General features: G+C 35.5%; 1 protein-coding gene across 7 annotated transcripts in view; it reads right to left on the bottom strand.

Moving 5' to 3' along the window:
• ATP8A1 (ATPase phospholipid transporting 8A1) overlaps positions 1-22,829 on the bottom strand; it is a 102,262-nt gene that overhangs the window by 10,870 nt on the left and 68,563 nt on the right. For 6 of the 7 annotated variants that reach the window (XM_083834966.1, XM_083834967.1, XM_083834963.1 and 3 more), the window contains 8 exons: positions 20,152-20,226; positions 19,891-20,013; positions 17,379-17,457; positions 15,836-15,897; positions 11,124-11,180; positions 10,524-10,631; positions 1,008-1,096; positions 524-616 (listed from right to left, as the gene is read on the bottom strand). In XM_083834966.1, coding sequence (XP_083691092.1) covers positions 524-616; positions 1,008-1,096; positions 10,524-10,631; positions 11,124-11,180; positions 15,836-15,897; positions 17,379-17,457; positions 19,891-20,013; positions 20,152-20,226 — 686 coding nt within the window. Of the gene's footprint in view, positions 1-523; positions 617-1,007; positions 1,097-6,338; positions 6,465-10,523; positions 10,632-11,123; positions 11,181-15,835; positions 15,898-17,378; positions 17,458-19,890; positions 20,014-20,151; positions 20,227-22,829 lie in introns of those variants that run through there. The other variant, XM_083834965.1, reaches the window with a different exon arrangement.

The following is a 22,829-nucleotide window of genomic DNA, read 5'->3' as shown; positions in this document are numbered from 1 at the left end:
GAGAATTCTTGTGAGGTGTCAAGTTGAAGTTATTTCTTACCTCATATAATTTAGTCAAATTTGTTTGCTCTTGACTGGCATTAGATACAATGCCAGCTTATTCTATTTAATTTCAGCAGATCCTGGACAGATTTTGCTGGTTTTCAATATGCTACTAGGCAGGCAGTTTTTATTTATTTACTTATTTTTTATTTTTAAGTTTATTTTTATATGCTTAGGCTCAATTTATAACTGTATTAGTAAATGATGCAGGTTTAAACTCCCTTTGCCTTGGTTGTTAACAAAGAGTGACAGAATTAAAATTTTAACATCAAAGCATATGAAAAAACATGTAGGCTGAGTAGACCTGAAATCTTTTTACAGATACCTACACTGAATTATTTTCAATCTATTTAATTGGAAATTCTACTTGTTTTTGGAAAATAACCTTTTGCCTTTGATAAGTGTATGAGGCTGTTGATATTTAGCATTATTATTATTATTTTTTAAATGAAAGACAATGATCTATAGATTTTTACAGTACCTCTTGCCATGCACAACTGCCCCAGGATCCTCAGACTTTGCTTCCAACTCCTGAACTTCATCTACCAGTGTCTTAAAAGTAGCTCTTTTTACTCTGTAATACAAAATACTGGCAGATTTACTTTTTTGAAAGTAAAAGATCACATTGTGTTAGCGCTTACATAAGCATTCAATATACAAATATATTTTTCTAGGTAACTGAATTAAGTTTTAAAAGAAGAAATATGATAAAGCAAGTCTAAATAATATATTTTATCAGCTGCTCTTGCAAAGCAGACACAAATATTTTATTTTTAAAACACATTACAATTACTGAAGCATTTAAAATTAATGTCATTTGTAACCAGGTTTGTCTAAAACAAGATGAAAAACAATTTTATATAATTAGCAGAGCTGATCTTTATTTGCTTTTGTTATAGTAGTAATTAGAACACATGCTTAATGTCAGTACCGTTTCCCGTAAACCTCAGCATTTCTGTACTCACACTTTGTATACTACATCAAAAAGTAAAGCTGTCATAGGAATACATAAAAGTCCCATCCAAAATACTCCAGAGCTGAACATCATAGCTGCCTGGAAAGAAAAAGTATAAAATGTGTTGAGGTGATGATGAGAACTAGAAAAAAAAACAACAACAAATAAGCATAGAAATATCAATGATTCGGTTAAGGGCATCAAAATCAAGTTTAAATGAACCTCTAATGTAAAATACAGCTTTAACACCTTTCTAAAATCCCTTGACATCACATAGAAATCCAGTAGACAGTAAGCACTAATTCATGTTAAGAAGCTGGTAGAAAGATCACGCTGCTTAGCAATTTGAGAGAGGGAGAACCTACCCCTCCACAACACTGCTCTATACCACTATGCTGATTACAGACTTTTCAGAATTATTGACCCCCTCACTCCCGTCCCCCAATCTTTGTCAATACATCATGAGCACAATCTCTCATTTGCAATCGACCCTAGCAGGTAAAATGAATACTGAACTTGGCTATGGATACTGGACACTGTTACAATCATTTCACAATATAATTCAGATTGAAGTTGAGCTATCTCCAATAGAGCTCACTGTACCATTGTTCCTACACTGCTACGGGTTCCTGTGCAGCAAACTACTTAATAATGAGAACTAACAACTAATTACATAATTATGGAAGTATGCAACACAGTGTTAAATGAAGATCCAACATGCTAATGCATGGTGAAATACTTGCAAAACACGTTACTGCTCTTAGTTGTATGTTTCCATTTTTATACCCCGTCCTATACTACTACATAAATATTTATTCTTCTTATAACTTGTCTGTTAACACACTAAAAACTAAAACCAAAACAAATATCATAACACATGGACATTAAAAGAAAAAAAAACTTTAATTGACCCTTGTAATGCATGTATGGATACAAGGAATTAACAAAGCATATTACTGAAAGATTGTTTTGCAGGCAATATTCAAAAGAATTTTGTAATGGAATTAGATTGCACAGAGATTGGAAGTAACATTGCTACAACAGTGATACCCTTTGAAATCTTTGTTTCATTACTGTGCGACTAACTCCTTTTAAAGGAATTTAAACCTTAGTACCTGACTAAAATAAACAATCTGAAATTTTCCTAATATCAATAAGCAGAAAAATGCAGGTAGCTTGTGGCAGCTGAACTCTGCCTTCGGAAGAGTATACTCTTGGTATACTCGGTACGTTATGTGTGTAAAAACAAAAATGAATTATTTTCAGAATAAAAATCTCATTCTCAGACAGGCAAAAACTCTTACTCACTTTGTTTTTTTGTATTCAAATTCCTACTGATTCTTTGAAAAGTATTAGAATGTATTTGAACTGAAAGTCTGGTAAACTTTTGACAGCTATAGGACATAGATACTGCCCTGAGATTTTAGCAATTATTTTTGCCAACAGCTGTCAGCAAAGGTATAAATACTGAGCAGTGACAGGTTCAAAAAAATCCAATTCACAGCTTCAAGGGGAAGGGGGGGGGGGGAGAGAAGGAAAATTTTATATCAAGAAAATTTCTATCGTGGAGAAAACGTATTTGCGTAATACCTTTATAAGCAAAACATGACTTAGGACATACATGATTAAATACTAATTTCCTAAAACAACAGCTAAACAGCTAATAGGAAATGTCTACCACAACTACATTTTGCAATATCTTTTCTAATTAAGTAATAATTCAGAGAGACTAACAGTTTCCTAAACAAAACCAAAAAGCATAAAAAATGCAACTTGAAGGAATTACAACTGTTACTTCCTATTATTAATAACATTTTGGTAATTTATAGGAACACAGCTAAGAGCTGTTCTTGCATTAGCCACCCTGTATTAAATGTTTGCTGGTGAAACAGCAAAAGTGATAATGTAGGTCTTAGGATGTTAATTCTGACCATTGTAATGCTAACTATGAATGAAGGAACAACTGGCGCCTACTATTCAGTCCATCCAGCCTTTGGCTTTACAAATGAACAACATGAATTGAGGAAAAAAAAAGTTTTTCTGTGTCATATTTGAAAGCCTGTCAGATTTTTTTTCTTTTACAGAGTTAATCCAAACCTAAAAGATTTAAAGCCGACATTCGCATTAAAGACAGAGGCCCTCTTTGTATTTTTTGGACGAAGAGGGGAAAAATAAAATCCCACAGAGGTATTTCCTTCCTTTCTGTACAAGAAAGCTCCCCCCTCACTCTGTAGAAAACATTTTTGTCTCTAACTTTTCACATCTCTCTACACATAGGCAGGTCATCTGGGAAATGGCAAACCAATCCTTTTCAGACAATGGCACTAACAGGAGCAGCCTGTTCTGGGGCCGGACTCTGGCTGCCTCTGTTCGTGGTTTACAAATTGTTCCTAATGTGAGAGATTTGTGGTCTATGCCAAGTTTTAGGCCTTGTGAAACCAAATGGAATCTGCCACAAAAGTGGCTCCCAGGGGAATTCAGAAGTAATCCAAAATGAGAGCTGGAAAGCCTAGTTTATTGTAGGACTAACAAATCCTGCAGGGGGGATAAATAATTTGTTGTCTGCATAGCTCATGCTCAATATTAGGACTTTCTAAAAATGAAAGAAATTTGCCTGTACAGTGCAATGTACAGATTTTTATATTGGTTCTCTTTTTTTATTTATTTTTCTTTGTAAAGTACTGAAAATTAGCCCCTTTCGTGATTTAGCAGATTAGAAATCGTGGACACAAAACATTTTTAATGCACAGATGGATATGTACTATTAGGAAATTACATGCCAAAATGAACAGAAAATATTTCCTTTCTCTTCACTATGAAACGTTCTGCTGAAACAGCTATCTTAGATTTTAGAAATGATAGTCTTCTAAAAGTAGAGAGAAAGATGAAAAGAACAGTCTTATTGCAGTTTATTTCAGGTATCATCTATGTACATACCCTCTCCCTATAAGCCACAGAACTATTAAAATAATACCTCCTCAACACCATCAGACCAACAGTTTCTCTCCTCAACAACCTACAGAAACAACTTCGTTAGTTTTAGTTATCTACATGTGTCTGTCTTCATACATGTCAAAGTACTTACTGTTGTAATACTAAAACAGATTTGCATTTAACTCCCAGGGCAGTGAACTCCCTACAAGGAGTTATAGTCATGCCTGTAGTGTTTCTTTGCTCTTTAGAGTTTAAAAAACATCTCATAGGTCCTATTAAGTAGGAACTTTGCTCATTAGGTATATTAAAAAGGCAGCCTTCCCATATTCTGAAAATGCATTCAAAGGAAAAAGAGAAAGTAGCACACAGTTAAGAAGCGGATAACTGGATATTTGCAGACAGAATCTTTAAGTTTTTATTTGAACAAATCCCCTGTGAGACAAAAAAAAAAGTACAGTACATGCCTTCATTTTTTCCCTAGTTCCTCTTATTTTCTTCAGCTAAGGATCCTACTAGCTCATTGCAAGACCACTGATTTTCCTCACTGCAGATGGGTAATAAAGGGTGAAATGTATCCCTCAGAGGGATGAGTTATAGTCCCAATTAGATAAACACAAATAACATTATGAATAATAAATACATATATAATAAAGCTCAAGGACGCATGCTATAAATCCTGAAGCTTAAAAAAGCATCTCTGTGGTGACACAGAGTATATAAACATAAATGAAACCAGACAGAGCAATACAGAGACTAAACTGAGACTTAGGTCTCTCATCTACAGAAGTGTCCTTAGTTCAGCCACTTTCAATTAATATTTTAATATTCTAAGTATCTGTTGGAACACATCCTGCCTTTTCCTAGAGAGTACCTTCGTCACTCAGAGCAAAAGCCAGCATCGTTTCTTCTAGTCCAAAAAATATTTGATTACTCCACAGAAAGTGGAACAGAAGAAGACATCTATTTTAGTTTTCTATTTTATCATCCTTTCAGCAAAAAAAAAGCATTACCCTGAAAGCAGAGAGAAACTTAAACCTGGCTCTTGGGTAACGTTCATTTTGAGTGAGTGCTCTTGTCATTTAACTGTTACATAAATGGACTCTTTAAAAAAATATAGGTGATATAAGGGTCTAACTGTATGAGGTAGTTCAGGTTTGTGAACCATCACATTAGCATTTATCTCTAACCCCCGTAAAGCACTTGAGTCCAGAAAGAGATTAAATAAAAGACTGAACCATATTAGATGTTCTTGTGAGTAGCTTCAGAGCGTTTGTTCTTTTTTTCCTTTGTGAACTACATTCATAGATACTTAATTCCATCCTTGCATTTTGTGAAATCCTAGGTTATCTGAAAAGGTATTTAACCTTTGAAAACAAACAAACAAACAAAAACATCCCAAACCCATAATGGTAAATTATGTTGCCAGGAATAACTGTTATGAAGTTATCAGTTACTATTTCTGTTGACTTCTGACAGAAATAGGGATGAAAGTGCTCTCAAAGGTAGAAAGCAAGAAAATAATACAGAAAAAAAAAAAGCCTTATAAGAAATAGTAATACTTGGAAATTTTTCCAAAAAACATGACAGAAAAAAAAAAGGTTTCCCAGGAATTAGGAAGAGAAGCAGGTTTTGTTAGCAAAAGTTTAACAAAGAAGGTTGTGATGCAGTGTGAACTAAAAGCTCTGAAAAAAAGAAAAAAAAACAACCTTTGGAAAATTAAAGAGAATTAGCCACCTGGTTTTGATATTAGACATGGCAGAAAATGTTTGCAAGGTGAGATCCATTACATTACTTTTACTGGTGCTTGTAAGCAGAGAATGTAAATTATTCGGAAAGAAAAGACTAGATTTTCCTCGTTTGCCTCAGTTGAAAAGATTCTATAGGGGACCCATCTGAGTCGCTTGAAAGACAACATATAATATCTGGCAAGGGGGATGTAAAGCCACAATGAGCAGATGAGTTCTGGTGGTTCTACAGATTTGTTACCAGGATGTGGGCTATCCAAATTGTAACAGGAATAAAGAGTAGGGAAAAAAGTGACAAAAATAACTGGCTAACTCAACATAACTACACCAGGTTTTAGACATTTTTCATAAATCTGGAAATAAATTTCCCTGAGATCTGAGAATGAAGTGATTTCAGTATTTGTTTACCACATGGGGTTCAAGACAACTTTTAGAAATACAGATTATCAACTGAGTTATCTCAAAAGACACCTTAAAAGCAAGGCAGAGTGCTTCTCTTTCTTCATTAAATAATTTCAAGGGAATCATTACTTTCTGAATGTTGGGGGCATTATTTATATTTCCCCCTGTGAACACTGAGGAAAAGTACCATCAAAATTTCCTTAACAAAGTCATTCCAACTTATTTATCACGCTGAATTCCACGAAAGTTATTAAACTAACACTCATCTGTTTTTAAAGATGCATGTGACAAGTAATATCCATTAATCGCATCTTCGACTGCTGAAGCAAGAACACAGCAAAGCACAGACAATCATTAGGTTCCTGGAGCTCATCAACGACAACGTCCTGACCCAAGAGAAAGAGAAGCCAATGAACAGAGGTGGACTGTCCAGCCTAGAGAACACAAGACTCAAGGGGTACTTACTCATGTAGACAAATGACCGACAGGAGGGTGTAAAGAGGACTGACTGCACCAGGCTATTTCCAGTGCTGCCCAGTGACAGGACAAGAGATAATGGGCACAAACTGGAATACAAGAGGATCCACCTAAACATCAGGAAGCATTTTACTGAGCACATGATGGAGTACTGGCACAGGTTGCCCAGAGAGGCTGTGGAGATCTTCAAAAGCCACCTGGACGTGGTCCTGGACACCCTGCTGTGGGTGTCCCTGCTTGAGCAGGGGTTGGAGCAGGTGCCTCCAGATGGCCCTGCCGGCCTCAGCCAGCCTGTGGTTCTAAGATACTAGCTTGAATCTCCAATACTAGCTTTGGTCACCATCAGACTAAAACAAATTCCCCTGTCAAATCAGATTTTAGACAAACTTCTCCTTTGAATACCTGAAAGAAGACAGTTACATTTCTATTTTTTTTTTTTTAACATACAAACACACACGCAAACCAACAAAACTTCTGTAAGGGATTGAAAGCTGAATATTTAATATTTTAACAAGTACAATTCCATGTAAGTTTGCTATGTGTGCAATAATAAAGACAGAAGCAAAACTTAAAAAACTAATACTGTTACGGTAGTATATTCAAATCAATTTTTCCTACAGCTAAATTATCCAACAAGGAATTTTAACGTTTTTCACAAAGATTCTGCAAACCTCAATCAAATAAGCTAAAATTCTGTACAATACATGTTTCTTCCTTAACTTCAATTTCTGTTAATTTTGTATAATCCCCTGGGTCAGACAGAGCAGAAAGAGATGGGGCTCTGGAGAATTTTAAAGTGCATTTCAACAGTACCACAATAAAATTAAGAAGTTCTGCAGATACTGAACTTCTGATTTTAATCTCGGTGTCATACTTCTTATTTCAGTATATGATTTTAAGCTACTTTATTAATTAGACAGGTGAATAAAAAAAGCCCTAACAACTCAGGCACACGTTATCAAACCCGAAAGAGTCAGGAGTTATACTAGTGTGGAACTCACAAGTTGTTTTTTCTCTCCTCTGCAATTAAAGGTTTTCAACTCAAATCACACCCATATTTGTTTAAGAAAGATAACTTTACCACCGTATAAACTTGTATTTTTTAATGCAATTAGTTATTGCAAGAGGACTACACAGACAAAAAAACACAGACAAAAACATAAATCAACTGGATCACAGATTTGAAATGCATGTTGTTCAGCATCACAGATCAGTCTTCTGTGTATTGGAGAGTCTCAAAGGAAAATACCTCATAAAATATGAAGAGATTTGCCATTTACTTTTACATATTTATGCAAACTATGTGTGGTTTCAAACTGAGAAAATACTGCAAATGTGTTTAAAATACTGAACATACAATCCACTTCTCTTTGCTAATATTATATGTGAAAGAAAATCATATCATCGTAGAAGAGATTCATACAGTCGATTTACTCAGGTCTACAATGAAAATGTTCTTTTTGTAGTCTGTAGTGGCACCTTTTTCCAACTTAAATGGCATTCCAATCTCAGACCAGGTAAATCACAGTACTGTGAAATTAAAGAATGAATTTGGACCCAGATCATTGTCAGCAGTTCACGCCACTAAGTTAATATTACAAGAAGTAAGCGGTTTCTATGTATAATCCTACGATTCGTCCAAAACACTTTTGCAAAACAAACAAACAAACAAAACAGAAATGCCCTTCACCATATTTTATCTGATCAGGCCAAAGAAAAACAAACAAAAAGCTACAGAAATACAGGTGAGCTTGTTTTCTTAAGTTCTACCAGATGTACTTGGATAGTTCACTTCAAGTGTGAGTCATAACTTGAAGAAATTTGACAAACAGCATTTTAGTTTGAATACTTATGAGAGGCCTAGATTTGCTTCAGTGAAACCCAGTGAATTCTGCCCTGCCTGTGAGGAGGCTTCCAGGACAGCACAAAAAAAAAAAAAAAAAAAAAAAAAAAGGGTTCCCACCTGAGCCACAGGATTTGTCAACAGGACTGTCTTTGGCCACACAGAATACAGCTCAAAAAGCCAGATAAGGTTTTAAAATGAGCACTTAAGGTCTGTGTGCTAGGAGACATTGTTCTGATGTTACAGACTTCTAACTGTATTCTTTGAAGAAAAAACATAACCAGAAAGCAACCCTTCAAACAACTGTGTGCATGTACACACATCTAAAGCTACTACATATGCATATATGCATAAGCAAGCACACAATCCCTTACTAACAAAATAATTAGATACAGTTCAAGTATGGATACAGTTTTATCACAGCAAATAAAGGAATTTGGGTAAGTCATATTACTTCGGTGTCACATTGAATCCAAATTGTAAGAGTATTTATTGTTGGGAGAAACCTCACTTTAAGAACAATTTTTCAAAGTTTGTAGGAAAAGCATTCCTTTCAACATCTTTTATTCACAATTTCAGAGATGGAACGTGCATTAAGTAAAATATTCACCTGCTTGAACAATGAAGTAGCCACCTTTATGTCATACCAAGCATAACACATCCTGTTGCTCGCACTGTGCTTATTGCTACAAAGGTTATTCTGTCTTAAAGAACAACCAGACAACATGCAGTTTTTACAAATATCTCTTAAAAACAATAACAACAAAAACCACAAACTCCAGAAACATTCTAAAATACTTCTTCTAAAAAATACAGTGTATAAATATGAAGAAAAATGCTTGAGTATGATAACTTTAATTACTTTAATTTAGAATAATGTACATAATTTTTTTTTGAGTAATGGAGGCAACAAGATAACATAAAATTCACCTTTACATAGAGGGGTAGAGGTTATAATAGACAGGAAAATCAGCAAGAAATTATATAATTTCAAATTCATTTTTTCCATAGGTGTCCTAGTACTTAAGTCAATTCCTTGTGTTTTCCATTACAACGTAGCAGTCACGTAAATGACTATATGTTATTTTTCCCATAACTACTTATGTGGGAGGTGAGACTAGTGGCTCTGATTTACATCCAAGTGAGGAAAGGATATTCATTTAAGTTTCCCACATCCTGCATATTATTTTAAATTGCTGAGTTAAAGGCATCCACTCTTCTACTTGGTGTATGGCTTAATTTACTTGATATGCTTTGAGAAGAGAACCCCTGTGAACAGTATCTTTCTGAAACAAGCAGGTATTCTCAGTTTCTGATTTCCAGTAAGACTGCACACCTAACTTTTCAGCTCAGGAAGTACTGGCCATTCCCAGAAGCAGACATGAGTGTCTGGAAAATTTATACTAAGCTTCAGATGTTTCTGGAACTGAATAGATTTGAGAATTTTAAAGTTCCATTGGATCATGACAGGCAATTGTGCATCTTTTGTGGATTCAGTCCTATTTGCAATAGTTAGAGTGGTTTTACACAACTAGGATAATAAATGAAAGAGAAACCAATAATTACTGCCAAAAAATTAAAGATACAGTACAATAATAATGCAGTCCAAGAAGCACATTAATTGAAAAGTAAATGTATGCATGATGATCAGCTGCTCATGCAGTGTTGTGGCAACTCAAATTTCTCAGATATACTAACTTCAAAAAGTTAATAAACATGTAAAATTGAAGATGTAAGGACAGCCTTAACCAATGTACTAACAATGTACTAATCAACTACATGTACTACCTCATTATAAAAAAATCTCCTGCTGAATAAGTGCTGTAATTCTGAATTCTGAAATTGGTTAAGACTTCTCTATAGAAAATTAAAACTTACTAAAAATCTGTAAAGCAGCTTACTTGTCTAGTCTTCCTTCCTAGACCATATAAACCCAACCTGTTACAGAAGAGTAAAAACTCACTGTATTTTAAATAAACATGACTACCACATTGAAGGTATATACAAAGCAAACATCTTATATAGCTCTTAGCTAGGAGAAGGATCCAATAAAGATGAGACCCGTACTAAAAACTGAAACAATATTATTTGCACACATTCGGAGATTAGTTAAAATATACTTTACCTCTCCTGACATATCAGGTGCCATAGGAATGACTGGCCACAAAGAAGAGTAGATTCCAAAAAACACTATCCAAAGTGCTATGCTGCCCCAGATAGCTATATGGCTGAACTGTTAAAACAAACAAGGAAAAAAAGCAAACAACACAATCATCACAGATATATTATCATATAAAGATCTTTTCTACTTAGTACTTACAATGCATTTCTGATATACTGGGTGAAATTTCCATGCCTAGTATTAATTTTATTCTGTTACTTCAGTTAGCTATTTCTTAAAGCAAGATGATACTTTCAGCAGTAATGTCACTGAATTTTAAACCAATTTAAGCTCAATTAGAACCTGTTTACAGTCACTTATTTTTTATAGTTTAAGGATTATTTTAAGCCTTATCACAAAGTCCTCATTTTTCAGTATTCAGCATTTTTATTTTTATATGTATATTCTGTCTTTCCATGCAGTTACCACAATTTAATTTGATACTGTGGGGAAGACCAGCAAATTGTAAGGACATAATATAATAAGTTAGAAAAAAAAACAAACAATTATTCATCCATCATATTTTATAGTGCATTTGAGAATATGATAAAGACATTTGCTTACCAAAGTCCAATATGAGGTCTCTAATCCCGCCTTCAAACACACAGTTAGAACCACAAACTTAAAAAGAAAGGGAAGGAGAGAGAGAAGAGGGATTCTTACTTAATGGCAATCTTACGTAACACATACAACATTGATTTGTTTAGTTATCTTTCAGGAGAACATAGAATAAAAGGTTTCATTATTTTCATACTTTATGTTGCATTTACTTGCATAAATGAAATGAGAGAAAGGATGATCAATGTCTTCAATTTAAATGGGATTTCGATAATAATATTCAACAAAGTGCTGTGTGTGTCAGTGCGCCTATGCAATAGGTTCGAATGCACCAATGCATTAGGATCCAAACCCAGGTTAGTAAAGCAAAGTGCAATAATTTCTATGGACCTGCAGAAATTATGGAATGGCCCTTCTGATTTAATAGAATCTACTCCAAAAACGTAGAACTCTCAGCAGCCTGGAAGTAAAATTCTTTTAGACCACAGGTAACTGTTTTTTCCCTCTTTTTGGTACATGTGTAAGTTTAGATCTGAGGTTTAAATGCCCATTCGAAATGACCATAGCAAAATGCCGGTATAAAAGTACATCCAAGTAATGAGCTAGTAAATACAGTACTGACAATTAGCTTCCACTAATAATCTTCATTCATTTTATCTAGAAAACCCTTCATTTATATTAAGAATCTTAAACGTTTCCCTTGCCTCCTAGAACTCTGCCTTTAACTGAGTTGATAGTTGCTGATTCTATGTCATTCTTCTTACACAGAAAGGTTTGTGAAAGCTGTAGTCCACTTCATCAGAGATGACAGCCACACTATAGCTATTGAGGAGATGACTACAACTGTCTACACAAAGACAGATTTGGAAGATCTAGATACAGATTCTCTTGAAGTTACTAACTATGCATAGTGACTTCCTCCAGGATTATGGTTTTATTGCTCCCTTCTCCCCTTGATCCAAACTAACAATAGCTCACTGAATCCTACCCAGGAAACGAGAAATTAAACTCGTATTTTGTATAAAACATTGAGATACAAAGACCTCTCAAGAATAGTTGTACATATATTTTCATGGTACTCTACTCCTATTTGCGGCTGAGGGAGCTGGGCTTGTTCAGCCTGGAGAAGAGGAGGCTCAGGGGCGACCTCATCGCTCTCTACAGTTACCTGAAAGGAGGCTGTAGAGAGGTGGGGGTTGGTCTATTCTCCCACGTGCCTAGTGACAGGACGAGGGGGAATGGGCTAAAGTTGCGACAGGGGAGTTTTAGGTTGGATGTTAGGAAGTACTTCTTTACCGAAAGGGTTATTAAGCATTGGAACGGGCTGCCCAGGGAGGTGGTGGAGTCACCATCCCTGGAGGTCTTTAAAAGACGTTTAGATGTAGAGCTTAGGGATATGGTTTAGTGGAGTACTTAGTGTTAGGTCGGAGGTTGGACTCGATGATCTTGAGGTCTCTTCCAACCTAGAGAAATCTGTGAATCTGTGAATCTGTGAAATTTATGTTTCAAGAAGTAGTTTCAAGACAAGATATGAATCTGTGCATGTCCTGGACTTTGTTCATGGATCCAAAGAACCTATATTAATTTCTGAATCCCTTTACTACTGATTTTTGCACAAGTGATGAATGTAGACTTCTTAAAAATGGATTAAAAGCAGTAAGAAGAATGAAGGATAACTTAGCCCTATTATTTTGATTTTCCAAAACAGTGAGTGACAACTGTCAGTGTACATACAACTTCACATTGCAAAAATTTTTTCCTCCCTCAGAATTTGAAAGTCTCTCAAATCTTCATGTGTGCTCCAGACCTCCTTGAATTCCTTCCTGTGCAAGGACAGGAATACATCAACTGCAGTGATCCTCCCTCCCAAAACTTTCAATGTAAAAGGAAGGAAAATGTGGAACCTGGAAATCAAATGAAAAAGCAGGTTGTTCTGGACTTATAATGGTGAAATAATGGTTTCTTGGGAATTCTTGGCCATTCTGTAGGTTAATAACATGCCATTAGATTCTTAAGATGGTGAAATTTCAGCTCTCCAAGTTGAAAACCAGTTACAGAAGGCAACAGAAGAATTGCACTGTCAGTTGTGACCTCTGTTTTAGCATTTATGGATACAGCTTGACAAAGAGTAATGAGCAGCTCCATGTTACTATATTGAAATTATCAGAAGTTAACTGATTTCTCAAGGCAGTGGAAATGTTACTGTAAATCTGAAAAACAAAGCTTTAATGTTTATGAGTCACCCGATATCACAGATGACACCCAGATGTTCTTCACTACCCTAAGATTTCAAGACTCAGCCATTAGTTGATGTGCGACAGTCCAAATGACAGCACTTTTTGAACATCCAGTTCCATAGTATCTAGTGTAATCCACTAAACTCTCAGTACAGCATACGGAACTTGTTTTCTCCTGGTGCCAAGCCTGGCTTTCAGAGGGAAAAACAGCAGAATTACTAGTTAGGATGAATTTCGGAGATCGTTTCAGGATATAACTTCAGCTGTGGTTGCAGCGCTATGTTGAGTAATTCGGTTTAACAAGTGTACACGGCTAATCCACTACATATGACGGCCACTGTAATGAATGCTTTAAGGGTGAAAGTGGATGCTGGCTGTCAGAAGTCTTGGCTCAGGTCCTAGGATAGGTGTCGTTATGCAAGTCATGTATACATACGTAAAACTCACAAAATAAACTAGCTGAACTGAGCCAGGTTGCAATTTGTAGGTAAAGTAAATAATGAAATATCCATAGGGTCCAAACCTGGTGCAGAGAACCTCTCTCCCCAAGAAAAACCTGTTTCACTTTAAGTAACAGGTTATTCTAGTAGATACTCTTTTGAAGTATTTCTCAATATTGGAGAAAGCAGTGACAGACAATCAGATAAATGACTGACTTCTAAACTCTCTGGTGTTAGAAGATCATAATACAAATAGGTGATTTATGTCAGTTGAGCTACAACAGTCAGGACTGAGCTATGACAATGACTGTGACCTTACATCTTAATAAAATTAAGACTTGCACAGGAAACACCCAGGATATTCAATCCATCCCTAATGGAGATCAGTTCATCATATGACAGACTGCATGATCAAACATGACTACTGCTGATAAAATGTGCTATGCTTGCCTTTTGGACAGGAAAAGTATAGAATAGATGAACTTTTAACAGAATGTGTTAACAAAGAATTCTTCAGTGTGGCCTGAGACAAACAGTTTAAAGTCCTTGTACAGACTGGCAGAAGAAACATTTTATTTTAACTGCCACACCAGTAGGAAATGCACAGATTGGGCTCTGGTTATTTTCTTTATGTTCTCACATGGAAGTAAAAGGAACAGGATTGCATGTGCCCTTGCTAAGAAGGATGATGGTACTCTTGGATGCATTACATAAAGTACTGCCAGCAGTTCAAGAGACGTGATCCTTCTTCTCTACTCAGCATTGGTGAGGCTGCACCTGGAGTACTACGTTCAGTTCTGGCCTGCCCAGTATAAGAGACACCTGGACATATGGGAAAAAAGTCCAATGGAGGGCCACCAAGATGTCCAAAGGACTGGAGCACCTCTCCTAAGAGAAGAGGATGAGAGAGCTCGGGCTGTTCAGCCTGGAGAAAAGGAGGCTCAGAAGAGTGGGGGGACCTTATCAGTGTGTATAAATGCCTGAAGGGAGGGTGCAAAGAAGATGGAGCCAGGCCATTTTCAGTGGTGCCCAGTGACAGGACAAGAGGCAATGGGCACAAACTGGAGCACAGGAGGTTCTGTCTAAACATCAGGAAGCACTTTACTGTGAGGGTGAGAAGCCCTGGCACAGGCTTCCCAGAGAGGCTGTGGAGTTTTCTCCTCGGAGATGTTCAAAAGCCACCCGGACATGGTCCTGGGCACCCTGTTGTGGGTACCCCTGCTTGAGCAGACACCCTCCAGAGGTCCCTACCAATCTCAACCAGTCTGCAGTTCTGTGAGAAATTAATTACACTCAACTTTGAAGAACAGAGGAGAGTGAGCACAAGTCTTATTCTGTTTCTCAGAGAGTTCCTGGAAAACCCTCACCTGTTGGTTAAGACTGATATGTAGTAAGTGAGAAACAGGTATTTAGCTTCACCAATTTATTCAATGATACATAAAGATTAAAAGAAAAAACAATAATGACTAATAAGTACAACTGTAAAAGAGGATTGCTGTTAGGTGTGGGTCAAGTGTAATTAACTCTGGCACTTTGGTTGCCTCGGGAGAAAGATCCTATAAGTCTTAGTTCCATGCAGCTATACCTTTCCTTCAAGTTCCTATTATTAATAACAGAGGAAGTACAGTACTGTATCTTCTTAAGTCCACAAACCAGCCCACATCCAGTAACCCAGGATTTCTCCAATGAGGAAACTTACCTTAAATTAAGCACTGTATTAGTTTGGGAATTACAGTTCCTGCTCTTTCAAAAATAGACAGTTTCCAGTAACAGAGAGATGCATGTTCTGCATCTTTATTTTATTAAACTACTCTGTTTTGGAATCTGGAATTAGAATGCAAAAGGTACTTCAAGGTTTTTCAAAAAGTCATCCAAGTGTAATTTCTTATTCTTAAGGTACTACAGTGAATCAGGTCTTCCATACAGAGAATTGCAAAAAAAAAACCAAAAAAAACCAAAAAAACATCTCAGTAAGAGTTAAAGATAGAGCCAATAAAGATAGTCAGCTGATAGAGCATTGTATAGCCATAGCAAGACTTACAGTATAAACAGTGTTTCCCAGAAGCAGATAATCTGAAGTTTTACCGTTGCCAAATACAGTACCTGGGAAAAGGAAACAGACACTTCAATATCCACGACAGCATTATATATATATAAACTCTTATTTTTGGTACGAAAGAGGTGGCAGCAGCTTCCAGAGGGTAATAACAGAGGTTTTCACCTTGAACTGTAGTAAACAGTAGGAGATCTACAAGTTTTACAATTTTTAGTACTTTAAAACTTTCAGTCAGTTCAGACTTCAGGAGGGCCACTTGCTGACTGTCAGCAGGTCAGTTCTAGCTCATGGGCTGCAAGCCTGAGAGGCCTGCATGGGAGTGCTCTCTCAGAAACCCCACAACCTTACCCAAATATCTCAGCTTTGCCGTTAACACATGAACTCCATTCTGCATCACTGCATACGCTCAAACGTTTCTGCATTGTGTAATGCATCAATCTCTCACATGGGTTAGCTACAGCTTTGAATTTGGATCGCAGTCTGGATTTGAGGCTGTGGTTTTAGTGTATGAATTAACATTTTGGGACCTCCTTTTTCCTGGGCTGTCTATGACCCTCTCCATGGCAATCAGCTGCCACTGAACATGCACCAAAATGGCTTTTTAGAGAAAACAGGCTGCTACCTACTTTCTGGTACTTATCAGAAGTCATTATAGAATACTGAAAAGTTTTTCCTTTAACGTTTTTGGGCACAAGCAGCTGTGACTGTCTCACTCTTTAAGGTCAACCACGTACAGTTCCTACAGTTCCTAACATCATTCCTACAGTTCCAAAATGTCCATGAAAACATTTCTGTCACCTGTACCAGAGCAGACTGCCTGGTGGTTATCAGGGAAACTGAGATAACTACTAGATGTACAGAAAAGTTGCTGCATACACACTATTATTATTATTTAAATTGAAATTTTCTACAGTGTGGAAGCAAAACCAGCCCACCCCTACTGGAGCTCCCATACACACAAGTATTCCCAGAAACTGGAAAGAGTGCTTTCAGTCTGCTCTAACAAATACAGTGTTGTCTCCCAACTGTCCCATTTCCTTCTGCGTCTCAGGTGCATGTATGACAGCTGAGTGACAGCACTGAGCCATCCAAGATATCTCCCTTGCATCTGTCACAATCCTACTGATACAGATGTAAACTAATGGGTTGATAGGCAATAAAGGCTAGAAAATATAAGAGACAATGCAAAGAACTGTAGTAATTTATGATTTTTTAAGTACTTAACACAGATTATTATATAAAAATTACATAATTAAAAACAATTTTCTCCGTATTGTTTCAATTTACTTCAAACATATTTATATAGTTTTAGGTACATGATTACATGCATGTAATATTACTCCTACTTTTAAACTTACTTTAAGTAAAACATTTTAAATAGACTGCATCTGCTTGAGTTCTAGAAATGGTATCTTGACACTTGACCACACAAAACTGTTAGTATTAACAAAGCATTACTAAGAAAAAAAGGTATTTAGAAATTTAGTACCTTTGAAGATTTATATTTTTATTTTTTCATAACACTTACCGTGCTGGAGGGCTTTTAGTGGAAACCAAAACAGAATGAATGAGTGGAAGAGGCCATTTAAACAATGAACCCAGAAAACCTAAGGGAAAAGAGAAATCCATGAGAACCATTTGCAATAAACTAGCTCTGTGAACCCTGACCTTTCTTTTTATCTGTGTGTTAGATTCACAAAATGTGTTTCTGTCAGGCCACCACTGTGAAGTAATATAACTGACAGGCACTTTCTGCCTCTTAGCTCTTCATGGGTCATTTGTTTATTTTTTGTTTTGAAAAAAAGTGTGTATTATCTCCTCCTTTTAATTTCAAATCAGAAGGGAAATTAAAATGTATGCATATGGGAATACCATCAGAAAAAATAAGCTAAACCAGACAACTGGAACTATTGCTGCATTCTAATTAGGGAACTAAAATTACTTCAGTTTTTATAATTTACATCTCGTGTAATAAGAAATAACAGAACAATAACTCCAAGTTCTATGTATACCTGTCTACATATTTCCACATGTAAAGAAATCAGAAAAGGACAAATAATTATATCTTCTGAAGATTTCTCCTTACAAGCTCCATTCTTGAAGTGCACAGCTTCATCATATTGAACTTCCTTTAATGTGTTTGCTAAATAACTTGAATTTCACTTTCAAACTTATTTTATGTTTTATAAAAAAGTATTTTGAAAAGAACTGTATTAAGTTTAAGCAGAAACAGTCTACTGATGCTTTCTAAAATATATATCATACAAAGATATAAAAAGACTCACTCAAAAATATGTAACCTGTGTCCTTCAGGATAGCAATCGTTTTTTCATTAGCAATGCATTTGACAGTCATAGACTTTAGTGTAACTAACTAATGTGTATTATGAGTTAAGGTGTTCAAACAATTGAAATTAAGTTGCCTGCCTCACAACATTTTCCACAACATCTCAGCCCTTTGTTAGACTATACAACTACACTAGGCTGAATGATCCAATTTACACTCCACCACTTTGCACATTTGAACTTGTGCTGCTCATTAACCTTTGTCTCTCCCTCTTGCTATGTCATTACCAGAAGTTTTTATTTGACAGAAAGCACAGGTGGATGCAAGAAAAATTAGTTCTACTTTTCCATTTTCCTGACCAATTCTTATTGTCACATGCTAATCCTTTAACCTCTGTCATGACCTCATAACCTTTGATCCCTTTTACCATAACAAACATCTGCATCAACATTCAAGGCAGTCATGTTTCCAAATCTTTAACACCAACTATTCAACTTATATAGCTGGGAATTTTGTATACATTTACTCCTAATGAGCATTGTATGGGAACAGCCTCAGAATTTCCAATGAAGTCAACAATACATCTGTGCAATAATAAAAACTGTATTAGAGATATCATTTAAAAACAGAACAATCCAACAACTGTATCTCATGACATACATTATTGTATTCAAACTATCACAACACAGAAGCGATTGTAGCAATGGACCATGAAAAGTCTTGTATTTGTAAAGCATTCACAGTGACACAAGCTATTCCCTGGTTTCCTTACAATTTTCAGGTTTGTTTTTGTGGGTGAAAGGGAAGAAGAAGCAGAATCTAACATGCTTCTGTGAATGGGGATAGTTTAGACGAATAATTCTCTCCAATTTCATAATACAATTGGCACAGACATGAAGCTCAGAACGCTGCATCAGCTCTCCATATCTACTACAAATCATCACTTATAGGCATAGCTAATTCAGTGACAAACTAAAAATGTCTCCAAAGTACATTATGTAATGACATTACTTCAAATGTCCTAATTATATGTAGAAAAATCAAATTAAATCAAATTAGAAGGAGTTCATACAAACGTCACAGTATTCATGAAATTGCAGATTCAGGAAAAAGTTTAATTCTTTTAATACAGATTATTTATGGACAAATCTATTGAAACTGTGCATATTTTATATATAACCCCTACATTCTTGTCCAATTTCATCTCCAAGATGAATGTTGACCATTTTCTACCGAAAGTAGCCTCAGATTTCCTTTGATCCACATTGATGCATTTTTAACTGCCCCCAAGTATTTTTTTTTTCCAAATCTCAAAATTAAACCGTAAAATCACAATTCCAAATTGACAAAGAATAGTACCAAGTCCCTCCCTCTACAAATCTAATGACAGTTTTTATTGTCCTCTGCAACACTTCTCCACAGGCTTCAATAATCCATTTCCATATAACAGTACAAATACATACACACCAATGACAGAGAGGTCTAATCACTTCTGCCTATAGAAGACAGCTTTATTGCCAGCGGAGGAAAAAAAACAGAGCTGAAAATAAATGCTTGCTGTCCCTTTCCATTTTTACTAAAATTGGATAAATACAATTTGTATCTTTTATAGACAATTATACATCTGGAAACAGTAGCAATAAAAATCCTCTCAATTTTTAACTATGAGAATATGTAGCACAGGAATAAAACAGATAATTATACTGAATTGCCATTAACTTCTGCTTTAATTACATTTGAATTTTTTTATCTACCTTGGTGTTAAAGTCCAGTGCATTTTGGGAAGTCTTATATAACTCAGGATATTTCAGCATGTTTTCTTTCCGGCAAGATCTCTCAAATATTCCAAGAGTTAGTGGAGGCATTGCTGTAAACATCTAGAATATAGATTAAAAAAAAAAAAAACACAACAAAAACTTGAGAGGTAAGAACTTGCTTAAGGATTGCTTGATAGTTGCTTACTCAAGAAACTTTTATAATTATGGTCCAAAATGAAAACACAAAAATCATCTTACCACATTGTAAAGACCTATACACCATCTTTCAAAAAGAATTTGTCCAGAAAAGCCATTGACAAAAGCAAACCAGATCTGAAAAAGAGGAGAACCATATTACTCAAATGTCTTGCAAGGTCTGATAAGCAGATTTTTCTTTGGCTTCACAAAAAGGGGTATTCCTAGAACACATTTACAGCACAGTTGAGAATGTTCTGGTTTAAACCTATATGAAAAAAGTCGTACAAAAACAACATGCTTTCAGAACAGATGATGGGCAATCTAGTCCAGTATGTGAGCAATTCTATCTAAATATGAAAGCATTTCAGGGAGGTACCTATTTTCAGAAGGAATTTTCTATTCTTTAAGCATTTAAGAGTAATTTAGCTCACTGCATTTGTATTGTATTGTAAGTCTTAATGAATTCTGAGAAACATAGAGGAAATAAAAAAGAGGAAACACCTACAGAGGCACTCATCTTCTAATCGTTAACAAACCTCCTAACTTACAGAATTCTTACAGCAAGCTGTAGTTTGGAACTGAAAACTATTACAAATACTCCTTTCGCATAGAAGCAACTCATGAGATCATGAGGCTTTACCAGAGCACTAAATCAACTAAAATGTAATAAATAAGCACTGACTCAGTTACAGAATATTGTAGAGGCAGTTGGAAATCTCTTCTGTTTTGTAAGTTTTATCACTTTTTGCTTAATGAATAAAAAATTTAATTTGAAAAGAAAGATGACACACTTTCTCATGTTTTTCAGCACCAGCATACAGCATGACCACCTTATACTTCTTACTTCATGTTTATATTAGCTCAATGACAGAGTGGAGAAGAAGCATGTCACTGTGCAGAGACTGCTACAGTGCACATTTCAGACGACTTCATTATGAAAGTATGAATTACTACAAATTAACTGTTTATCAGTATGTACACAGGCTGGCATCCAGACAACCAGATCCTATGAACAAACTCATATTCTTTTATCACACGGAGGAATGTCTGAACATTTTTGTAAATACTTTGAGATAGAAAAAGAATGGAAGTTAGCAACTATTAGCACTAAAAAGGAGAATAATAATCTAGTTAAAACTGCTGTTTGTATAACCAATAAAAAAGTAAATTTTTTATGTCCAATTATTGGAACATGACTTTGTACAAAATTACAAACATTAGAGCCTACAATACAAAGATATAAAATACAATGAAGTTTTAGAAGTCTTCTTTAGAAGTCTTCTTAACTTAATGCTAAGTTACTTTTGTTGCAACAAGCATTCTACTTTTTTATGTTACAGTGTATTAATGGAAAAAGCAATATTATTTTACAGAATTGCTTTATAGCAGTTGATGAATCAGATTTTTATTAAATCCTGTGTATTTTCATTTTGGATTTTTGAAGCAGGAGTTACGATTCCACTGTGGTAAATGTAGAAGACATTTACTAGCAGCATTTTCTCAGCAGTTGAGTAGGAGGGAATGAGTGTTTGTTCATCACTAAACATCAGCACAAGTTTTTTGATATTTTACATTAAGCTAAAAGCGTGAATCTAATCCCGAACCTCATCACTACTGTTGGATACAAGTTGTGCTCCTCAACCACCTTCTCTCTTTTCAACCTTCTGATTACAAGGAGTTCCTACATTATTTTACTCCCAAATAGGAAGATGGCTCTTGAGAGGGGAATGAAGGACAGACACCATTACATGATTTACTCCTTTTTAAGATTCTTAATTTGAAAGGGTTTAGGTGATGGAAAAGGACTGTATTAATAAAGAATACATGACTCAGTAACCAGGCATAAACATATACACCTCTTTGCTGGTAATTTCAGGCAGTTTAACAGAAGTACAACACTAGAAATAAAATAAAACAAGTAGACATATATTTGAGCTGTCATAACCAAGGAGTATTTGTAAAACAAAAACAAAGAAAAAAAAACCATTAACTTTCTGTTGTGATTTTGCTAGGCCTAAGTACATATAGTGAATCTATTCCACATATTCTCTATTACTAAATGTAAGTGATGCTAAGTGACAGTTTTAAAGAAATACAAGTATTTTAATTTACCATGAAATGCCATATATTAAGTTGCTAACAAGGCTCTTTGAAATGTTAGGTAGCACTTCATTCCTCAAATAACCTGTTGCTTTCAGTTTTATTTTGTACATAATTTAAGTTAAATTTTTCAAGCTATTAGAACTCTGAAAACTGCAGTTTTACTGTAGAGTTGTAAAGAAATCCTGTAACGAATAACATTAGCTTCCTGAAAGCTTAGCATTTACTTTCTTCCAAAGAAAGCACATAAGTTACAGGCATTTCAGTTAAAACTTTCAGTGTAATAAGGAACTGGCACAACTCTTGGTCAGAATTCCAGATACAGTCCAGGAAGAAATGAAGTTTGGGTTCTAAAGTTCATGCTGAATCTATCAACAAAATGGGTAGAGAACCCTTCAAATGTAGCTAAAAATCAGTGCCCTCTAGTAGAAACCCTACTATTTAGTGGAATACCAGATAGACTGCTATAAGAGAGAGTATTTTAAATATCTAAGAAGAAACATGGATTTGCTTCTGTTTACAAGACAGTATTTGAATATTCATGTTAAGAATAGCTATGGCTCCAAAACAATTAGCAGCTCCGTACAGGGTAGAGGTTAAGGGGAAGTAGAAGCAATGGTAAGTACAGCCCTCATCTC

This window comes from Anser anser, assembly GCF_964211835.1.
Source record: "Anser anser genome assembly, chromosome: 4".
NCBI lineage: Eukaryota > Metazoa > Chordata > Aves > Anseriformes > Anatidae > Anser > Anser anser.
This window is presented reverse-complemented; position numbering and strand designations above follow the sequence as displayed.